Genomic DNA, 23,323 nt, shown 5'->3' on the forward strand with positions numbered 1-23,323 from the left:
TTTCTTCTTCCAATTCACTGTAAAATATCATTGCAACTTCCATCGTGTATATTGCTCTAACCTTCCCCTCCTCCAAACCAAAACATTCAAACAAATGATGGACTCGCGTAAACAATAGAGAGTCTTAATATATATTTGATGCATAAAATAATTATTATTTTATAATGGAAGTTTCTTTCGCTCTGTTGGTTCGTGTTAGAGTAAAACCATCATCTCTCTTCTCCGTCTTCTTTTGCTCTCTCTCTCTCTAGGCATGTAGGACGAGTTGGCCATCTGTATCTTTCAAATATTACTCAAAAGTTTCTCAAGATAAACACATTCAATTTATTTATCAAAAAAATAGAAACACATCTCCAGATTTCTCGAAAGTCTCAACCATCATCTTGGTAGGGACCTGTCAAAGGCTAATGTGGATACCACCTCTAAGAGACGCAGGGACAATAATGCAAATATAATAAAGAATTTCAACTATAAGTTGAAATTCATGTTAGCACTGCCCAAGATAGAGATTCATACCAATGATCATAATTCCTAGTTAGATTCTATAGGATTAAGCTTAAAACCCAATAACATTCTAAAAGTTGGAATGGTAAATAATTATCAATAGGTTCAATAAGAATCGTAAACCAGGCTTAAAAATGAAACCCAAATAGAAAATTTTAAGAACTAATTCTTTTAACAAACTACACATGTAACTCAAACTTTTCATGTAAAAATCAAATTAAAAAATAAAACCCATTTCACCAAATTCAAAAAAACATTAAAATGAATGACCACTACCTTCTAAGAGGGCCTAACTAACATTATAACACTTGCTTGCCAAACTCATACATTCCAACAAATGCAATGTCTCCTCATTGGGGTCCCTCTCCACCACCACATCCGACACCGTGATTTGCACCGCGCCACGGTAACTCGTGATCCTCCCACGTACTCTTGCCACTACCCCAAGCCTAACCTCCGCCGCGAAATGACTCGCCATTTGGGCAATTAGTCGAACACTTGGCGGGCTGCAGCGGGAGAAGTTAGGCGACACAAGGTGGTTGAGCCAGAGGACGCAGACAATGCAGCCGGTGCCATCATCAACAGTAAATTTGAGGAATTTGTTAGGTTTGAGTTCCCGGGAGGTGATGGTGCCGACGGTCTCGGCACGGGAAAAAAAGGTGCCTCCGCGAGAAAAGGAAATGGGGTCTGAGGGAGAATGAGAAGGGGTTTGGGTGAGAGAGAGGAGGTCAAAAGCCAAAAGCTTTACATGGGTATTGTAGAGTCGGTGAAGCTGTTCCATTACAGAGAAGCTTTTTTTTTTTTCCTCCTGTATCCTGCTTTTGGGTTTTAGTTAACAGCTTGGATTTAAAAAGGTTAATGGGTCTGGTTGCGGTTGTTGTTGAAGAAGGTGAGGGGTTTTGGAGGGAAAGACTGTATTCTGCTTTTGGTTTTGGGTTTGGGTTTGGCTTTTTTTTGTTTTTATAGACAGACATTCTGGTACTATCTTTTTACCTTTCAAAGTAGGAATAAAATTTAGGTTTAAATGCACTTTTAGTCCTTACATTTTGATTTTTTTTTTTTATTTTAGTCTCTACATTTTATTTTTTTCACTTTTAGTCCCTAAACCAATTAACGCGTTCTATTTTAGTCTTTGAAGCACTATTCCATCAGCCAATTAACAGAGAAACTGACCTGAGCATTAAAATATTATTAAAAAAATTATTTAACATTTTTAAATGCCAAAATTAAAAAAAAAAATTAATTACTCAATTTAATGTTACTGTAGAAATAATAGAAACCCACTGAATCAAAGAACCCAGCAACCCAGCAACCAAAAGAACATGATCTCAAAGACCCAGCAACCCAGCAATCAAAGAACACGATCTCAAAAACGCCACTTCGCTCAACCCTGGCTCCTAGCGCTCGATCTTCGAACCTGACTCCTCCTCCTCGGCGTCGGCCCCACCCGATCCAATCCCTGCCTCGGAGTCCGATTCGCTCTTGATATGGTGGCCATGGAGATCGACGCCTTGTAAGGTATCCTTGGCAGCCTTAGCGACTTCGATTCGCTTGAAGAAGACGAAAGCATAGCTGCGAGAAGAGTAGGAGGTGACGCAATCGAGCACACCATACTGGGCAAAGAGATCCATGAGATCTGAGTCCGCAATGTCGTTGGCATGGTTGTTCATCATCATCGGAGTAGCTGGCGTCTTCGATTCGTCGGAGTTGCCGCCGATTCTTCCTGGTCTGGTGTTCATCATCATCGATTTGTTGTTCGAAGGCGGCATTTGCGAATCGATTGGGAATTTGGGTCTCACCACAAAGAGAGAGAGAGAGAGAGAGTGAGTGATTGGGTTTGGAGAGAGAGAGAGATAGAGAGATTTGATTTTGGGGAATGGTCTAGAGAGAAAAAAAGAGAAGTGGATGAAAGTGAAAAGAGGGGTGGATGAGATTTGATTGGGTTTGGTGGTTTCGGGTTGCTGCTGTGTTTATTTTAAATTTCTGGGTTTGTTTTTTTCCTGTGAATTTTATTATTTTTCTAGGTTTATGGGTTTGATTTGTTAGAGGATTCAGTGGAGGAAAGGGATTTTGAATGAATTTTTGCACGTTTATTTTCTGGGCAACCGTCATGTTCTTTCCTGAAGAACATGAAGAACATGTTACTTTGTTCTTCCGAAAATAATGAAAAGAAAAAAAAGAAAAAATTTTAATTACTTTTTTTAATTGGTTTATGTTTGTTATTGTGTTCTTTGTGTTTGTGATCTTGTGTTAATGTTTAAATTTGAGTTTGTGTTTTTTGTATTTAGTAAGAATATGAATCATAGACGGGGAAGAACATAAAGACATGAATATGTTCTTCTGGAAAAAAAAAATTGGAATAACAAAATTTATTTTAATTAAAAGAAAGTAAATTTTTTTGTTTGAAAGAAAATATTTTTTTTTTTTGTTTTTTTTAAAAAAAAAATTTTAATTGAGTAATTATTTTTTTTTTAATTTTGGCATTTAAAAAATGTTAAATAATTTTTTTAATAATATTTTAATGCTCAGGTCAGTTTCTCCGTTAGTTGGCTGACGGAATAGTGCTTCAAGGACTAAAATGGAACGTGTTAATTGGTTTAGGGACTAAAAGTGGAAAAAATAAAATGTAAGAACTAAAATGGAAAAACGTCAAAATGTAGGAATTAAAAGTGCATTTACGCCTAAAATTTATGAGTCAAAATTCTCGGATCATAGGCCAGTTTATAGTGCATTCTTTGATCTTTGTAGAGGCTTGAGTCTTTAAAAAGTTTAAACCGTAGTAGGATCAGAAAAAGCATGAGTTGTTCCAATGTCAGGATCGAGGTTGAAGAGCTGTTGCCATACCCACACGGATACACTGATGTCAATTTCTTTTGAGGGATAATGTTTCACATGTTGCTTGTATGTTATTATGACTAGGAGCAGTAAAATTGGACACGACCTGTAGTCCTGACACAATACGACATGAAATTAACAGGTTATAGGTTGAGATTTAATGAGTTCGTGTCATATTCGGGTTACATGACTAACCCGTTTAATAAACGGGTTGAGTTAGTGTCCAACATATGAAACTTGTTTGACTCGTCCAACATGTTTAATTAAATAATATTTTACTAATATACCATTCAAACCCTAGGTACATGGTCATCAAAATCGCGATTTGGATCGTAGGATAACACGATTTAACGATCACACATCACCAAAACATTTAGAATTGCATTAGGATCGTATGTAGGATCCTGTAGGATTGTAAAATCGTATGAGATTCTATTGATTTTACTGATCCTACCAAAACATTAGTTTTTTTTTTTTTTTTTTTTAAAGGGATAAATTTTTGGTTTTGATGAAATTTTAAGGGTTTTTTTTTTCCTATGTTGTGATGGTATGGCTTTTTATTTTTATTTTTTATAAAATNATCAATCAATATACAAATACAAGCATACTAATAAAATTATATATAAGAAAAACATTTTAGTAATATTATAACAAATATTAGTATATTGATAAAAAAAAAATTAACAACATTATAGCTTAAAATGTAGCAAAGTCAATATAAATTCTTCATTTAGAAATGATGAAGCATTCCTTCATTTTTATTACAAGTGAACTAAAAACTAGAAAACATTTGCTTAGGTTATAATAATTTTATAAAAAATAAAAATAAAAGCTGAGTGTGAAGTTGTATCTTGATCTCCTTTGCAGCTCTAATATACAAATATACAATGTCTACATAGATGATAAAATGGTTGATAATGATTAGGACGGTGGTCATAAGAACCCTATAATGAGAATAATTAAATGTTCACTTCACTTTAATATTAATCTTGCTTTTGTATTTCATATTTTAGTTAGCTAATTTCCATTTGATAACTTATTTTAAATTTTAAACTTAGAACTTGGAACTTGGAACTAGAATTTGGAAAATATTTCCATATTATTGATAAATATTTTGGTATTTGGTTGCTAATTAAATATTTATTGAACTTTTTAGGTACATTGGGTCAAAACGTAAATATATTTGTTTCGTTAGTAGACGTAGCGATGTAAGATATGCAAATTACATTATATAATGCAAATCTTTATTTATTTATTTATTTTTATAGATAAATTCACAGTTTATGTGATTATTCAACATACAAAGTTCTTATTAATGTGTTTTTTTATTTTAAATATGAAAATATGTAGAATCTTACGATCTATGATCTGATTCTACGATCTACGATCCCACCTACCTCTTACGATTCTATGTAAGATCCCAATTTTGACAATCTTACTTAGGTATATAAACTTATTAGTTGTTGTGGTTTACTTTCTTTGACATATTGTGATTGATTATTTGTGATATTGAAATATGTTTTAGTTTAGAATGATTATTTGTGATGCGGTTATTTGTTAGTTCTTAATTTTGTATTAAAAATTTTTATTTGTTTGTTTTTTCATTATTATTATTTTTTTCATTTTGATAAAATTTAATAAACAGATCGATACGATTGACCTGTTTAATAAATGAGTTGTGTTAGAGTTGAGGAATCTTGACTTGTTTTATTTGTTTGTTTTTTCATTATTATTTTTTTTTTCATTTTGATAAAATTTAATAAACAGATCGATACGATTGACCTGTTTAATAAATGAGTTGTGTTAGAGTTGAAGAATCTTGACTTGTTTTATAAACATGTCGGGTTAGTGTTGATTCATATAGTCGGATACTTATGAGTTGACACGACATGAACTTGACGCGTAACCACGAATTACACCCCTAATTGTGACTTAGCATTAGAATTGACTTAAGTTTGCTGACTATAAACAGGATTTCCTCCATATACAAAATCCAATGATCAAAATAGATTTCTCAGATTTTCCAACCCAAGTATGTCTCATCTATCAGTCAGCTAATTTCTCGCCTTATTTACTTCTTTAGATCAATCTTACATTATGTTTACAAAAATTATTAAAATGTATTTCTACTCTGAACCCTTTATTTTTATTTTTATTTATTTTTTAAGGAAAACAATCATTAAAATGCAAATAAATTATGCCTAAACAATCCTTAAACAATATTCTTGATAATCACATATCTATTATTATACGTAAAGGAAATGATTAGTTCAATTTTTTTTTTTTTAAAGAAATGATATAAAATATAAATCCAAGGCCCACGAACACTTGGCGGGCTGCAGCGGGAGAAGTAAGGCGACACAAGGTGGTTGAGCCAGAGGACGCAGACAATGCAGCCGGTGCCATCATCAACAGTGAATTTGAGGAATTTGTTAGGTTTGAGTTCCCGGGAGGTGATGGTGCCGACGGTCTCGGCACGGGAAAAAAAGGTGCCTCCGCGAGAAAAGGAAATGGGGTCTGAGGGAGAATGAGAAGGGGTTTGGGTGAGAGAGAGGAGGTCAAAAGCCAAAAGCTTTACATGGGTATTGTAGAGTCGGTGAAGCTGTTCCATTACAGAGAAGCTTTTTTTTCTTTCCTCCTGTATCCTGCTTTTGGGTTTTAGTTAACAGCTTGGATTTAAAAAGGTTAATGGGTCTGGTTGCGGTTGTTGTTGAAGAAGGAGAGGGGTTTTGGAGGGAAAGACTGTATTCTGCTTTTGGGTTTGGGTTTGGCTTTGGCTTTTTTTGTTTTTATAGACAGACATTCTGGTACTATCTTTTTACATTTCAAAGTAGGAATAAAATTTATGCGTCAAAATTCTCGGATCATAGGCCAGTTTATAGTGCGTTCTTTGATCTTTGTAGAGGTTTGAGTCTTTAAAAAGTTTAAACCGTAGTAGGATCAGAAAAAGCATGAGTTGTTCCAATGTCAGGATCGAGGTTGAAGAGCTGTTGCCATACCCACACGGATACACTGATGTCAATTTCTTTTGAGGGATAATGTTTCACATGTTGCTTGTATGTTATTGTGACTAGGAGTAGTAAAATTGGATACGACCTGTAGTCCTGACACAATACGACATGAAATTAACAGGTTATAGGTTCAGGTTTAATGAGTTCGTGTCATATTTGGGTTACATGACTAACCCATTTAATAAACGGGTTGAGTTAGTGTCCAACATATGAAACTTGTTTGCCTCGTCCAACATGTTTAATTAAATAACATTTTACTAATATACCATTCAAACCCTAGGTACATGGTCGTCAAAATTGTGATTTGGATTGTAGGATAACACGATTTAACGATCACACATCACCAAAACATTTAGAATTGCATTAGGATCGTATGTAGGATCCTGTAGGATTGTAAAATCGTATGAGATTCTATCGATTTTACTGATCCTACCAAAACATCAGTTTTTTTTTTTTTTTTAAAGGGATAAATTTTTGATTTTGATGAAATTTTAAGGGTTTTTTTTTCCTATGTTGTGATGGTATGGCTTTTTATTTTTATTTTTTATAAAATTATTATAACCTAAGCAAATGTTTTCTAGTTTTTAGTTCACTTGTAATAAAAATGAAGGAATGCTTCATCATTTCTAAATGAAGAATTTATATTGACTTTGCTACATTTTAAGCTATAATGTTGTTAATTTTTTTTTTATCAATATACTAATATTTGTTATAATATTACTAAAATGTTTTTCTTATATATAATTTCATTAGTATGCTTGTATTTGTATATTGATTGATTGATTTTTTTGAGCACGCTCTGTAATTATTGCTGAGTGGCATAACTTGAATAGTTGAGTGTGAAGTTGTATCTTGATCTCCTTTGCAGCTCTAATATACAAATATACAATGTCTACATAGATGATAAAATGGTTGATAATGATTAGGACGGTGGTCATAAGAACCCTATAATGAGAATAATTAAATGTTCACTTCACTTTAATATTAATCTTGCTTTTGGATTTCATATTTTAGTTAGCTAATTTCCATTTGATAACTTATTTTAAATTTTAAACTTAGAACTTGGAGCTTGGAACTAGAATTTGGAAAATATTTCCATATTATTGATAAATATTTTGGTATTTGGTTGCTAATTAAATATTTATTGAACTTTTTAGGTACATTGGGTCAAAACGTAAATATATTTGTTTCGTTAGTAGACGTAGCGATGTAAGATATGCAAATTACATTATATAATGCAAATCTTTATTTATTTATTTATTTTTATAGATAAATTCACAGTTTATGTGATTATTCAACATACAAAGTTCTTATTAATGTGTTTTTTTTTTTTTTTTTTTAAATATGAAAATATGTAGAATCTTACGATCTATGATCTGATTCTACGATCCACGATCCCACCTACCTCTTACGATTCTACGTAAGATCCCGATTTTGACAATCTTGCCTAGGTATATAAACTTATTAGTTGTTGTGGTTTACTTTCTTTGACATATTGTGATTGATTATTTGTGATATTGAAATATGCTTTAGTTTAGAATGATTATTTGTGATGCGGTTATTTGTTAGTTCTTAATTTTGTATTAAACTTTTTTATTTGTTTGTTTTTTCATTATTATTTTTTTTCATTTTGATAAAATTTAATAAACAGATCGATATGATTGACCTGTTTAATAAATGAGTTGTGTTAGAGTTGAAGAATCTTGACTTGTTTTATTTGTTTGTTTTTTCATTATTATTTTTTTTTTCATTTTGATAAAATTTAATAAACAGTGACCTATTTAATAAATGAGTTGTGTTAGAGTTGAAGAATCTTGACTTGTTTTATAAACATGTCGGGTTAGTGTTGATTCATATAGTCGGATACTCATGAGTTGACACGACACGAACCTGACGCGTAACCACGAATTACACCCTTAATTGTGACTTAGCATTAGAATTGACTTAAGTTTGCTGACTATGAACAGGATTTCCTCCATATACAAAATCCAATGATCAAAATAGATTCCTCAGATTTTCCAACCCAAGTATGTCTCATCAATCAGTCAGCTAATTTCTCGCCTTATTTACTTCTTTAGATCAATCTTACATTATGTTTACAAAAATTATTAAAATGTATTTCTACTCTGAACCCTTTATTTTTATTTTTATTTATTTTTTAAGGAAAATAATCATTAAAATGCAAATAAATTATGCCTAAACAATCCTTAAAAGGCAAGGCCCACACAGTTCCAAAAAAGGAAAAGCCCACGCAGATTATAAAAAGTGTGTCTAAAGCCCACCTACCCTTATGCTCGCTCATTTTATAAGTTTTAAGAGTATAGCCTACTCTGAACTGCCAAATGATATGTTTACAAAAATTAGAGGTCAGTTTTGTTGCATTTGATAATAATCACCTGGTAAGGAATAGTTTACAGTTTACCTAATGTAAGATTCATTAATGTTTGTTATGGGCTAAATGGCTTTCTCACCTTTTGGCAACCAAAAAAAAAAAAGAAAGATGGATGTTGCTATCATGGTTATCAATATCCTGATCCAGATTTTTAAATCATTATGGATCTCACTAAACTCTCTACCATGGTCAAATCCCTGTGGGATCCCAATTCGGATCTTAAGATTTTATAGGATTCCGATCCCATAACGATACTAAAGATTCTATGATATAAAGGAAATTAAAAAAAAAAAAAACTTTTTTTGGGCCACCAAATGAAGCCCAAATGCCCCAAATTGATATATAAAAAAAAATGTAATAAATAGATTAGCTAGTGGCCTTAGCCCAAATTGATAAAACTTTAAATATAAACTTCCTTTTTTTTTTTTTTCCCTACTATTAGTGATGAATCTAAGTTTGGTGGTGTCAATGAAAATGAACTGAATGAACGCCCAAATGCAATATTAAGATACTTTGATGATTATCTAATAGATGATGCGAGTCATGTGGTTGCTAATAATGACAATAATGCTGTTTATAATGATCAATCGTACTATTGCAGTAACCTATTGTAACAAAAATTTTGTTGCAACAAATTATAGCAACAATATTTTTTGTTGCAATAAAGTATTTTTAATAATAATAAAAATAATTTATTGCCATAGATTTTATAACAACAGTAAACAACAAAATTTTTTCATTTCAATAAAGGGGTTATTGCAACAATTTGAAGTTTATTGTAACAACAAATTTTGTTGAAATAAGGCTTTTTCTTGTATTGATTGTAATTTGGTACTTTATTAGTAATTTCCCTAATTTGTGTCAAAAATTACTTCTTTTTTTTCAATGTTTCTTTAATATATATTATGAATTATAATTATGGGTATTTTTTAGTATTCTTTTTAATATGATCTTACAATCCTCATGTTGATACTACGATCCGATTCTTGAACCCTCTCACCGATTCCGTGTAGGATCTCGATCCTGATAACCTTAGTTGCTACTAATGATTTTATTGATAATTATAAAAGTTAACATGGTTGATTATTGTTTCCATTTTATATTTTTATTTATATAAAAAAAAAAAAAAAAAAAAAACACACATTTTTTAATATATCATGCCCTAATTAAAAAAGAGAGGTTAATAGCAAAATCTGAGCAACACAAACAACATTTTGTATAAACTCGTTTAGCAAAATAAAACAATATATATAAATTGAAACGTCAAACAGAAATATAAATAAATAAAAATGTCCTTTTTTTTTTTCCTTCTCTTCTTCCTCATCTTCTTGGCGGCAGTTCGTTCTTCTTCCTCACCCCTTCTTCTCCTTCTCTTTCTCAGCGGTAGTCATGACCTCGACAACGGCGGCAGCAGCTTCCCCTCTAGCTCTGATATTTCTAAGCCTTTCCTTAAAAAGGTGAGTATCTCTAGCAGCTTGCATAGTGCTTTAAGTACCAAAACGGCTAGTTTGGCATCCAAAGCACCATGCATGCCGCCAAACATTTCAGCAGTTGTAAAAACAACCTAGAACCTATTAAGCAAGGTTTGGGGGCCGTGGGAAGCTTTTTTTAACCTAGGTGTGATACAGTTTTTTAGGGACAGGGTAGTTGAGGGGGGAGGAATGAGGTGAGGGTGAGGAGGCTGGTTGGGGTTGGCTCAAAGGCTGGCTCAGGAAGTGGGGCTAGCTCAAGGAAGAGTGGGGTAAAACCCTGATGAAAAGGTAAAGTATATGGTGTCACTGTTTATGTCTATAATTTGTTAATTAGTGCTAGAACTTCCTCTTTGGAATCCAATCTTTTCTTTTAGCTTAATATTATCTGATTCTGATTTTGACGGAGGTTGTGTAAGTGTTTAAATTTTTCGAAAAAAATAAAATCATATTTTTTTATAAAAATAATTGTCTATGGAGGTATTTTTACACAAAGCTTACTAGGGTATTTCTGGTTTTTTTTTTTTTTTTTTTAAATGGTGTGGGCTAGCCGATTGCACAAAATACTGACCACCCAACCTTGTAACACTGATTATGACTTTTATATATATGTAACATTGTTCTCTAAATTCTTATCGAGTGAATTTATATATAGAAAATAGAGCTTATCAAGGTTGTGGTTTTTTACCACTGAAAAAAAAAAAACTGTGGTTGAACTATGCCCTCATGGTCTTTATAGGTTGTTTCTTCACCACCATTGGCTTAAACGGGCTCGAAAGTTTGATGAAAATGATCAAACACATCCTCCGTGAGATGGAGCAAAATAAGCTGGACTCAGGGAGTGGAAACTTTTCGAGTGACTCAGGAAATGAGGCTAGGGCTGGGGTTGGCTCAGAGGATGGTTTAGGAAGTAAAGATGAGCAAGGAAGTGGGGCTGGTGGGGCTAGCTCAGAGAATGGTTTAGGAAGTGGGACTGGGGCTAGCTCAGAGAATGGTATAAGAAGTAAAGATGGGTCGGGAAATGGGGTTGGTGAGGCTAGCGCAGTGGCTCAGGGAGTCGGGTAGAACCCAATACTGCACCCTTATTACTTAATTTTTTTTCATTGATAGATAAAATTTTACTGGTGAAAGTTATAGAGAACAATTGAAGCAGGACTAGAAGCTCAATCGTTAACTTTACAAGTCATTCATCAATTTCTTTTGAGGGATGGATACCTTTATGCTTCATGTTTGAGTATTATCAACTTGCAACAATTGAAGCAGGGCTAGAAGCTATTTCAGGTAGTTTAGTTTACCAAAATAAGAAAATGATTCTAACAATCCCATATGTTGCTTGTACGTTATTGTGATTTTGCATTAGAATTGACTTAAGTTTGCACTGACTATAAACAGGATTGCCTCCATATACAGAATATAATGATCAAAATACATTTCTCAGATTTTCCAACTCAAGTACGTCTCATCAATCAGTCAGGTAATTGCTCACCTTATTTAGTTCTTTAGATCAATCTTACATTATGTTTACAAAAATTAGAGGTCAGTTTTGTTGCATTGATAATAATCACCTAGCAAGGAACATACCTTTTGTCTAAATGTCCCACACCCATCCTCGTCGCAACAGGTACCAAAATTTGTGATTTTGTCAAATGTCTACCGACTCCACAAGTTCATTTGGCTCACAATTCCTTTCATAACAAAGTCCTATTTGACGAGCTCAATGGGTCCCTGAATGTAACCAGTATATATAGTCTTGTTGATAATAACTGTATATGGACGCCTTTGCTTGTACGTTATATTTGGCTCACAATTTCTTTCACTCCATTGGTTTGTGTTAGAGTAAAACCATCACCTTTCTTCTCCATCTTCTTTTACTCTCTCTCTCTAGGCATGTTGGACAAGTTGGGCCATCAGTATCTTTTAAATATTACTCAAACCACTAGTAAAGGAAAATGATTGCTTTTGTGATCAATGAAATTAACATTATGTTAGTGCAAAATACAATAATAATGGAAATAACATAATGAAAAATTGAATAGTACTTCTAAATATTTTTAATTCAATGAAAAAAATTACACAACACTATTTAGACTGAGACGCGACACTCACTCTCTTTAAGGAGATTCAAGCCCTTGGTTGGCTAAATTTTGTAATCAGTGCAGACCGTCTCTGACTTGTCTCCACCTCCATCTTTCACCTCTCCCTTGCGCATGTATCTAGCCCAATATCTGAGATAATTCATATTAGCCAATTAATCACCACAATTAAAAAGAATAAAATAGTCTCTCTTCTCTTCAATGTGAGATTAAACATTTTCACTAACTCTTCATCTTCCATATTCACTCTCATATCTTTACATTTATGTTATAACATTTATTTATTTTAATTATTTAATATTAAAATGCTCCAACACATTATATAGACTATCCTCAAAACGATTTTTTTCCCCAAAATAAATAACTAACAAATGCGGAAGAGTTTCAAAAATTTCATAGTTATAACTCTATAAAAAATAGTGAACTTTGTAAGCGTTTGGATTGCATCTTCAGCCCTGCGTTTCTGCATTTTTGACTTTTTTTTTTTTTTGGGACCAACGCCTAGTGTACTGTTCATGTGAACAATGTATCAAAGCATATGAATAGTGTTTTTTAGTGTGAACAATAACCGAAAATTATTTTTTTATTGTTTTCAATTTTCAGCAAAATAAGCAGTATCCAAACGCACCTTTTATCCAAATTTTAGATTGATAATAGTTACAAATTAATGTGAATAAAACATGAGTTATAGAGAATTGCGTGATGCACTAATGTTAGGGATATAAAGTTTGAATTAACATTAAGCGTTAGAGGGAGGGAGTATGTGAGAGGGAGGGGGTATACTCCTAGAGTACTCAATAACAGCATGCCCAGGAATGTGTGGGGAGAGTGTGCTAGCAGAGAGAGCAAAAAGTTGGAGAAGCAAGTTTGCATGAAAATATCTCTTGAACATACTATAACTTTGGGCACTTAACCACATCATAAGCTACCATATGGCATGATCTTGGCCCTCCATATGACAAGAACCATAATGTATATTTATGTAACAATTAATTGAAGATTAGCACAACATGAAAAGGGACCTAATTAATTTGGACACGCACAATAAAATGGAAGACTAAATGAATTTTCAAGAAATGACACGTGTTATATGAAAAATCAAGTAATCTCTAGCATGTATCCAAATCAAATCAAGGCAAAAATACACATTTTTCATGAAAGATTCCAAGAGATAATTGTCACAATAACTTGCTCATTCAGGCATAACTTTTGTTCCAATANTCTTCCATATTCACTCTCATATCTTTACATTTATGTTATAACATTTATTTATTTTAATTATTTAATATTAAAATGCTCCAACACATTATATAGACTATCCTCAAAACGATTTTTTTCCCCAAAATAAATAACTAACAAATGCGGAAGAGTTTCAAAAATTTCATAGTTATAACTCTATAAAAAATAGTGAACTTTGTAAGCGTTTGGATTGCATCTTCAGCCCTGCGTTTCTGCGTTTTTGACTTTTTTTTTTTTGGACCAACGCCTAGTGTACTGTTCATGTGAACAATGTATCAAAGCATATGAATAGTGTTTTTTAGTGTGAACAGTAACCGAAAATTATTTTTTTATTGTTTTCAGTTTTCAGCAAAATAAGCAGTATCCAAACGCACCTTTTATCCAAATTTTAGATTGATAATAGTTACAAATTAATGTGAATAAAACATGAGCTATAGAGAATTGCGTGATGCACTAATGTTAGGGATATAAAGTTTGAATTAACATTAAGCGTTAGAGGGAGGGAGTATGTGAAAGGGAGGGGGTATACTCCTAGAGTACTCAATAACAGCATGCCCAGGAATGTGTGGGGAGAGTGTGCTAGCAGAGAGAGCAAAAAGTTGGAGAAGCAAGTTTGCATGAAAATATCTCTTGAACATACTAGAACTTTGGGCACTTAACCACATCATAAGCTACCATATGGCATGATCTTGGCCCTCCATATGACAAGAACCATAATGTATATTTATGTAACAATTAATTGAAGATTAGCACAACATGAAAAGGGACCTAATTAATTTGGACACGCACAATAAAATGGAAGACTAAATGAATTTTCAAGAAATGACACGTGTTATATGAAAAATCAAGTAATCTCTAGCATGTATCCAAATCAAATCAAGGCAAAAATACACATTTTTCATGAAAGATTCCAAGAGATAATTGTCACAATAACTCACTCAATTCAGGCATAACTTTTGTTCAATAACAGTCAATTTTGAGGAGAATTTTATGATCTTTAAGGATACTTCAGGGACAACTATCTTTGAAGGATGCCAGTGCTACAGTTGTGGGGCTAGAACATCATTTTTGGCAAGCACTGGTGGAGGCTTTAGTGAAGGCTAAAGAACTTACTTCTCAGAATATCATAGGTCTAACTGATAGCAGGAACATGGAACAGGTCTTGTATAACAGAAGGAAACCTCAATGACAAGAGCAAACAATGCTAGCTGATCTACACTACCTACAACAACATGGTTTAGGTCTCACAATTAAAACTGTTCCATGTCTGACACAATAGATAAAGCCTTAGTAGCTTCGAATATGCCTGTACACCAAAGCTGGGTTAATCCAGCAATTTTTTAACGCTTCTGGTAATGTTCTCGAACTCTCTTTTATCTTGGTATTGAAAAAAAAGTTATAACAATATGATTATCAACCGTAATTATAGAAATAGCAAACAGGTATCCGTTTTTTTAATATAAATTTAGACAGGGATAGCAGTTTAAACGGAGACGAAACAAGATCCCAGTGTATTTAAATCAAAGATATATATATATATATATACACACACACGTTAACATATATACTCACATGTATGTATTCTTCTTGTTTACATGAGCTAGACTCCTGGTATTGGCATCTTTAACGCACTACAACTAGTCCACAAAAAATAATCTGATGAGATGTGACACGATACAAATTTTCGGGCAAATCAAGATTAATGTAGCCATAGCTGGCAGCCTTGTAGGTCTATTTCCCTCACTTTTGCATTAGCAAAGGTATTTCCATCAAAATGAATGTAAATGTTATGAACTAGGATTTGAAAAGAGGGATAAAAAAAAAAAATAAATAAATAAATTGAAAGAGAGAGAAGGGGCTACCACCTTTAATGAATGCATACAAAACCTTTCTTAGGCACATGGGTTCCTGGATGTGGGTCTTACACATGTGAAATGGGGTGTATGGGGGAAGGGAGAACTCCAAATGCAGTTTTATGATATATCTGAAATAAATTGATTATTTGTTGTATCAATATGGGCGCCTTACAGTAGTTTTGCAGTTAAACTATTTTACTCTAGAAAATAAATGTAGCTAATAATTGCTAAAAAGGAAATAAGATATATTTTTTTTAATATAAGATAGAAATTCTACCATAAGTTAATCTAAATGTATATGTGTATGAAACTATCTTCTGAAAACTTGATCCTCGGCTCTTCCCCCCCTCCCCCCTTTCCACAAACACTTATACTTGTAAAGTGACCATCGCACCAAAGATGCGCGGTGAAGAGAAAATAAGACTTGACACCTTCTTAGAAAGAGTTTTAAATGGCTGTGTAAGAGGATGACTGTAGATTCAGAGGGAAGTTTACCTTTGTCATTCAATGATCAATTATCATTCGAGTCCAGACATAATTCTCCTAGGGAAATGAGTATTTCTTTCACAGTGCAAAATGGCCTTATGCTTCAGTTCCTAATGGTATGAAACAAACACCAAGAACTAATGATATGAACCATCTGGAGACTTTCATTCATCATTCTGTAGATGTTGCGCTTTTGCCCTCGTTCAAGTTTCAAGGGCACATTAATTACTTTTCTAGAAAGAAAGAACTGCAGAGCTTAGGTTGCAATGACAAACCCAAAAAAGGAACTGTATGTCTGTATGTAAGCTGGTCGCCTAAAAACAGTGTGCATATCAAGACAGGATGCGCCAAAAATGATATATTTCTGAGAATTGCTAACTACTCACATCCCAATCTTTTTAATTCAAGAACGAGACTAATAATATTAGTTTCCACGTATTATACATAATGAAACTCAATGGCTACAAGCATCACAGTTCAAGCATCAAAACCAGAATAGATGCCATTCTCTCTCAACAACCTCTTCTCTTCTTCCACATAATTCTTTCCCCTACTAGCTTGACCAAGCTCTCTTTTCCTCTTTTCCTTTTGAGAGAAAGAAAGGTTCTTCCTGTCTTTCCGAGTTTCCACACTCACCAGCTTCTCTCCAGAGGCTAATGCAGCTCTTGTTTTCTGTCGTTCTTCATAAGTCTCTTCAGTCTCCTTGGTTTCATGACTTTCCTTACCGTTAGACCATGACCAGTCCTGCTTGTCATCTTCTTTTGGTGGAGGCACGCTCAAGATTGATGGTCCACCTTTATAACCACGTCGCTTCAATTCTTCGAAGTCCAAAACTCCAGTTTTTTGCTTTCTAGATTTAGCTGTATGCGTGCAGAGACAAAAATGTTACACCTTTATTTTAAACAACTTGAAAAGAGGAATTTTCTGGAGAATTTCTGCAAGCAAAGCTAAACAAGACTGTTGATCCAGCATTATGGTAGTTAAGTACAAGCAGGACATCTAAATGGCGTGTGGACATTCATCTTGATATTAATACAGAGATTCTATTCTTTACATGTTGTTCCATTTTAAAATTGCAAACAATATCTACATTCAGAAAAAGTTATTTCCTACAAGCTTTTCTAATATATTACTGTTCTGCCCCTAGCTTAAACTCATAACAAGGTAAATGTCAATTTTTATTATTATTTTATATATAATTAATATTTAATGAGATGGAGACCATTGCCAAACAATTACTTACAAAATTATAAGCGTAGGTAAAAAAAGCTATAGGAAATATCATTGGACAAGAAATAAAACATTTTTTCAGGTTTTCTTATGCAGCCAATTTTTATATTAGTATTACTATCTGTTATCTTGGTAACCAACCCTGCAATATCATAGACTTCCTTCTCCTTCCTTTTATGTGAGCTATTTATTCAAATTCAGCAAAATGATTCAGCTTCTGCGGTGTTGTAAATTTCTTGTGGACATTATTTATTTATTTTTTTTTTTTGAGAAACCTTGTGGACATTATTTTGTTCCACTATTTGATTAAGAAAACCACTTCACTAGTTTCTAAAAGAACGTAACAAGTAGGTAAGGTTCACCATGGGCCCCAATCCACTGTCATTTGCTTGAGTAAAGAAGACAAATCAAAATATGAAGCAATAACTTTGTTTGAGAGATATCTAGACACACAAATTCAATTCTAGCTAAACATGGATAGAGAACTAATCCAGCAATGTTATACCTTTCGAATTTTTTTCTTTGGAATGTTTTGATGGATCCTTTGCCTTTTTCTGGTCAACCCCATCTTCAGATCCGGAGTCTGAATGTGAAGACAATGATTCATCATCCGATGAATCATCCTCCTCATCACTCCATGGGATAGTTCTCTTCATGGTATAAATTTGACCCTGCAAGCAGAACACAATTAGCTACACATTAACACCCAGTGTCCATTTGGTTTGGGTTAGCTATTTGAAAGTGTGCATTTTTTAGGAAGAAAAGAAAACAAAATGTGGATTTTGAAAACATGGTTTTTAAATAAGTAACATGCATTTTATAAAATTTGTGGAAAGTAGTATTGGTATGAAAAGTTGTGGTGCCAAAATGCAGTTTTTCTTAAAAAAAAAAAAAAAAAAAAAAAAAAAAAAAAAAAAAAAAGCATTTTTGAAAAACAACCCCATATGCTGCAAATCGAAAAACACAATTTTCTAAAAATTGCATAGCCAAATGCCAACCTAATCCAACAAAAAGAAAACCCAAAATAAACAAACCAACCCTTATAAATATCTTGAGTGAGAATATCTCATAGTTCAATTTCATAGCATTTAATTAAAGAAAGTGCGTAACACAAAAACACTATCCAACTAATCAAATAAAGAAACCCTTTTTTTCCCCATTTTCTGAATCAAAGTAACTCAAAGTTAGATTGAAAAAAAAGAAAAAAAAAAAGAAAAAGAGTTGCAGAGCATTCAAATCAACTACATAACAGTAACACACAAAACCCAAATTCGAAGTGTAACGAATTAACATTATGGAAGANAGCTTCGAATCCAAGCAAAATGGATAAAAATATACGAAAACCTCTATTCAGATGAATTAAATTACAGACACAATAGGTAAATCTATATCTCTCAAATCTTATTTTGTCTCATTTAGTTGATCTAAATATGAAGGACCTAAACTCACCAGATTAAAACAAATTAATCATATATGTATGTTACGGTTTCAGAACAAAGAGTCCGTACCTGCCGTGTCAGCGAGCAAGAGATTGAGGGTGATAAGAATGAGAGAGAGAGAGAGAGAGCGAGAGCGAGAATGAGAATGAGAGAGGCGAGCCGAGTTGGTTTTTGTTCCTTTGTAACTGTAGCAAAAGATTTTTAGAAAGAGTAGCCTCGTCTCTTTTCTTTTTTCTTTTTTTTTTCTTTTTTTTAATTATTATTTTTAGACCTTCATTATAATTTGAAATTATTATATTTTTCAATCATGGAAAAAATTTTAAAGTGTGATGAAAAAATTATTTTACCAACAAATGGATAACACTTATTATACCCCTAAACTTTTTTTTGGTAATTAAAAAATATAATAACCTCAAATTATAACTAATGCAAATTATTAAAATTTACCAAAAAAAATATAAGGGTTTCGCGTATCTTTAGAGGCTAATTTTAACTATATTGTAAGCAACTGCATTGAACTTAACATCATATGTGATAAAGACAAAATTTTCCTATCAATTAAAAACAGCCTAGCTAAAAGAAATGGTGAGAACATCCTTGGAAGGAATTTGATAGAGAAACATGGTTGTTGTCATTTGCAGGTCGCTGATCTTTATACTCCTTCATCCACAGACATTGATCAAATGAAGCTAAGACAAAATTGTAAATAGTCCAAAAAATTAAACATTAAATTTTAACACTAATTTTGATTAGATAATTACAGTTATATAAAATATGGACCAACAATATTTTTTTTTTTTTGCAAAGTAATGGAACATGATTCAGTGGTGAGACCTGCACCCTTAAACCACTCAGTAGGACTCATTGACCGGCGTTTCAAAATTTCTTTAGTGTCCATGTTGCTATTGCTACCTGGGATGCACGGACGCGGCGCCATAGGAGCCGTACTCACATCCATGCGGCGACGCGCGAGGGACGCCGCTGACTGCAAGTCAGTGCTACGTCGGGCCGCGTCTGCCACATGTTTTTTTTCCCTGACTCGTGTCGACGCGGCTCGAACTTGGGCTGATTCGCACTGAATCGGGCTGATTCGCGCTGACTCGGGCTGTATCGGGCGAAATCCCCGAAATGGCCGGTTCAAGCTGAAATCGTCGAAACTGGTGGATTTGATACGTTGCTGTCGCCGTCTTCACTAGCTTAACCCCTTTCTTCTTCTTCTTCTTCTTTTTTGCTTCTTCGTCTTCTTCTTCCAACGTTGCGCCGTTGTCGTTCTGTAACTTTTGTTCTGTTTTTTTTTTTTTTTTTTAAAGGATGAGGCTTTATTTTGCTTTTTGTGCCTCTCATGTGAGCCACATCTCCCTTTTTTTTTTTTGTACATTGAGCCATTGAACCGTTGGCCTTTGGTACATGAGCCAGAGAGGCTTTATTTTGTACAGTACATTATTATTATTATTATTATTATTATTATTATTATTATTATATGAGTTTTCTATTATTATTATATAAAAAAAATGCTTAGCAATATATAAAATATATAAATAAAAATATTTTTAATAATTTTTTAATCGTCGAGTCCTGCCGCACCCGCATCCACCTTTTTCAAAAATTGCCGAGTTCCGCACCCGCACCCGAGTCCCGAAATGCACTCGTGCTTCATAGGTTGCTACCCAAATTGCTACATCACCAAACATCCACGACCAAAAATTATTTTGTATCGCATGAGTAGAGTGAAAATTGAGGTCAGAATGGGCAAGTCTGAGGAGAGTGAGCCTGCATGAGTAGGTGATGGTGGTGGACACAGCGGGCAATCAATTTGAGTGTTGAGTAAATACCTTCTAAAGCTTGTTTTGAGTGGCTGTCACTTGTTACCAAAATGCAAAAAATGGTGGTTGTTCTTGGTATATGTAAGGCCTGTTTTTGAGGGTGAGGGAGGAGAACGTAAGTGAACCTAAACAATTAACTAGGAGTAGATTTTTTTTTTTTCATAAAAAAATTTAAAAATAATGTGAGATTAGAGTAAGAAACTGTAAATTAAAAAAAGAAAAAAGAAAAAAGAGAAATGGTCAATTATTTATTTATTTTTATTTTAATGTGAAAACGGTTAAGACTTGATAAAGGTTAAAAAAAAAAAAAAATTGTTTTGTTTTGTGTGTGTGTGTGTGGAAATCGTAAGTTTAGTGATGGAAGGAATATGGGTAATTGGAGCATTTCAAATACCTGAGAGTGGTCCTATTTTGTAAGCAATATTTTTGCAAGAGTTAAATGATAGTTTTACCATATTATCTTTTAGTTTTGTCTCTACTTAAATCTAGGGATGTGTGGGTATTTTGGAACAAAAAAAAAAAAAAAAATCCTGTCCAAATATGGTTAGCCTCTTAAATAGTAGTATAGAAAAGAAAATATTTTTACCTTTGTTACATATCAATATAAATTTTTTTAAGAGGAGTGTCATGTTAATAATATTTTCACAACAAATTATATGTAGTAAGTTATTCATTCTAATTTGAATTTACAATTTAAATTTTTTTTTTGCTCACCCATAACAACCAATAACAACCCACCACTTAAGATTTGTTGTGAAAATATTATGGACATATCATTTCTCATTTTGTTTTTATGATAAATTCAAAATGGTTTATTGATAAATGTTCTCAGGAATCAAGTCTTAAAAAACTCTAGTACTTTGGTTATGTAATATATTATAAGCATGTCCACAACATTTTCATATATTATGTGGCTAGTTGTTATATGTTGTTATTGGTGGGGTAGAAAAGTAATTTTAGTGATAGATTCAAATTAAAACTAATAACAACTAACCACTTATGATTTCTTGTGAAAATGTTGTGGACGAAACATTTTTTTAAAAAAAAAAACCCTGTATACTACTTTCGTGTTTGTGTGTGTGTATATATATATAACCGAAGCGTCTAAAGCTCTCACAAATTTTGACATTAGCACATTATTAAAAAAAAAAAAAAGCATAAAAAAAAATGTAATAACAGTTTTCTAAAACCTGATGCCCTACCCTTTCCCTTTTACGATGCTCTACCTCCAGATGCTCTGCCATCTCTTCCCAAAAAAACCCTTTCTCTTCCGATCTCCCTCTATATCACAAGCCCAACACAAACCAAAATAGTACATATGAGCACAAACCCAAACCAAAACCAAAATAATTCCCCATCTCCCTCTTCGTCATCTTCCTCCTCATCTCATAAATTTCTTCAAACACAATATATACCCAACATAATCCAAACCCATAAATCACCAAAACCAAAATAATCTCATCTCTCTCTTCGTCATCTTCCTCTTCATTCCAGAAATTTCTTATTTGTAAGGGAAAAAAAAAAAAAAAAGAGAAGAAGAAGACGACGCAGCAGGGGTTGCGCCAAGTTGAAGTAGCAGGTTGCCAACACAAGTCACCAGTCATGGTGTCACGCCTTCATCTTCTACCACTGTTTCTTCTTCTTTTTTCTTCTTTTCCTCCACCATCTTCTTCTTTTCCTCCTTCTCTTTCTTTTGTATGTCTCTAGTCACTGCTGTAGCTTCTCTCTTTTTGTTTTTGTACTCTTTTTTATGTTTACAAAGCCTCCACGTGACTTGCATTGGGAAAGTAGAAAGCTTTTAATTTTTGAATAAAAGATGAGAAAAATATTTTCGCCATTAGTTTTTTTTTTTTTTTTTGCTTTGAGCCCAACGTGAACTCTTTTTTATGTTTACAAAGCCTCCACATGACTTGCATTGGGAAAGTAGAAAGCTTTTAATTTTTGAATAAAAGATGGGCAAAATGTTTTAGCCATTTGTTTTTTTTTTTTTTAGTTTTGAGCCCAACGTGATGTGAGACGTGTAGTGATTATACTAATTGATTGACATGCAACAAATATCAATTATTATAATATAATTATCTATGTTTACTTATTTATATAAATAAATAAGTAATTTTTGGTTAATTAATATTTTCCATTTAGTAATTGAATGTTTAGTATTGACTATAGGATAGGGAATTTTGAGATTGTAATCCTAACGTGCAACATTCATTTTTTGTGATGAGAGTTAGATATCTATTAGTATTACGTTAGATATTTATTTGCTTCTTAAATATATCAAATATGCCTCTCACTTTCACAAAACGTAAGGTATCATATTCACAAAACTTCATGTAAGACTTTCTCTATTTGTGAAAAAATTTCAAATCCATTCCATGGGTTTGTCTTAGGTTTTAAGGTTGTTTGGCATTGTCATAAGTGATAGCTTAACAACTTTCCCGCATCGCACTGATTAGCGATTAGTAAGTATTAATAAGTATTACTGTTTTCTAAAAAAAAAGTCTTAAAAATTTATCAAAAAAATAAAAAGTCCAAAAAAAAATTAGTCAGCACCCGACTTTACTGATATACACACACACACACACACATTTTTTAAAGCTTTTTCTATGATTTCATAATAAATCCCAAGTAGCAAAGTTGTTACTGATGAATAATTTAAAATTTTTGTGGTAAATAAGTAATTTCAATGGTAGGTCTAAATTAGAATTGTGAAATTATTTTAAAAATATTAAGAAATAATGATTTCTCTTAAAAATTAAATCAAGTTCCACTCCATTTGACAATTTTTATTATTATTTAGAAATCACACATTAGTCACTGCCGCCTCAACCGAATTTAGTTAGAAGTAATAAGATTGAGTTCCACCTAGAAAAAGCTACTGGAGTATATCGATTGCTGTTACCTCAGCCAAATTTAGAAAAACTAATAGAGCCACCGACCTACCAC

At 32.9% G+C, this 23,323-nt stretch overlaps 3 protein-coding genes across 4 annotated transcripts; 1 reads left to right on the forward strand and 2 right to left on the reverse strand.

Moving 5' to 3' along the window:
* Positions 1 to 613: 613 nt before the first annotated feature.
* Positions 614 to 1,454, reverse strand: LOC112013832 (CST complex subunit STN1). The gene has a single exon (XM_024046214.2). It carries the CDS (start codon positions 1,283 to 1,285, stop codon positions 794 to 796), a length of 492 nt encoding a protein of 163 aa, XP_023901982.1. The 5' UTR covers positions 1,286 to 1,454; the 3' UTR covers positions 614 to 793.
* A 9,483-nt stretch (positions 1,455 to 10,937) lies between these two features.
* Positions 10,938 to 11,276, forward strand: LOC136065125 (cell wall protein IFF6-like). The gene has a single exon (XM_065767869.1). The coding sequence runs from the start codon at positions 10,938 to 10,940 to the stop codon at positions 11,274 to 11,276; it is 339 nt and encodes a 112-aa protein (XP_065623941.1).
* A 4,952-nt stretch (positions 11,277 to 16,228) lies between these two features.
* LOC112039328 (uncharacterized) lies at positions 16,229 to 18,782 on the reverse strand. 2 transcript variants are annotated; one of them, XM_024072197.2, is made up of 3 exons: positions 18,624 to 18,782; positions 17,621 to 17,786; positions 16,229 to 16,745 (listed from the first exon to the last, which is right to left on the reverse strand). In XM_024072197.2, exons 2-3 carry the CDS (start codon positions 17,769 to 17,771, stop codon positions 16,363 to 16,365), a joined length of 534 nt encoding a protein of 177 aa, XP_023927965.1. In that variant the 5' UTR covers positions 17,772 to 17,786; positions 18,624 to 18,782; the 3' UTR covers positions 16,229 to 16,362. The 2 variants fall into 2 exon arrangements, with proteins under 2 accessions (XP_023927965.1, XP_023927967.1); XM_024072199.2 differs by having other exon boundaries at positions 18,565 to 18,782.
* Between the last annotated feature and the right edge of the window lie 4,541 nt (positions 18,783 to 23,323).

The sequence above is a fragment of the Quercus suber genome, unplaced genomic scaffold, assembly GCF_002906115.3.
Source record: "Quercus suber isolate HL8 unplaced genomic scaffold, Cork oak 2.0 scaffold_26, whole genome shotgun sequence".
Lineage (NCBI taxonomy): Eukaryota > Viridiplantae > Streptophyta > Magnoliopsida > Fagales > Fagaceae > Quercus > Quercus suber.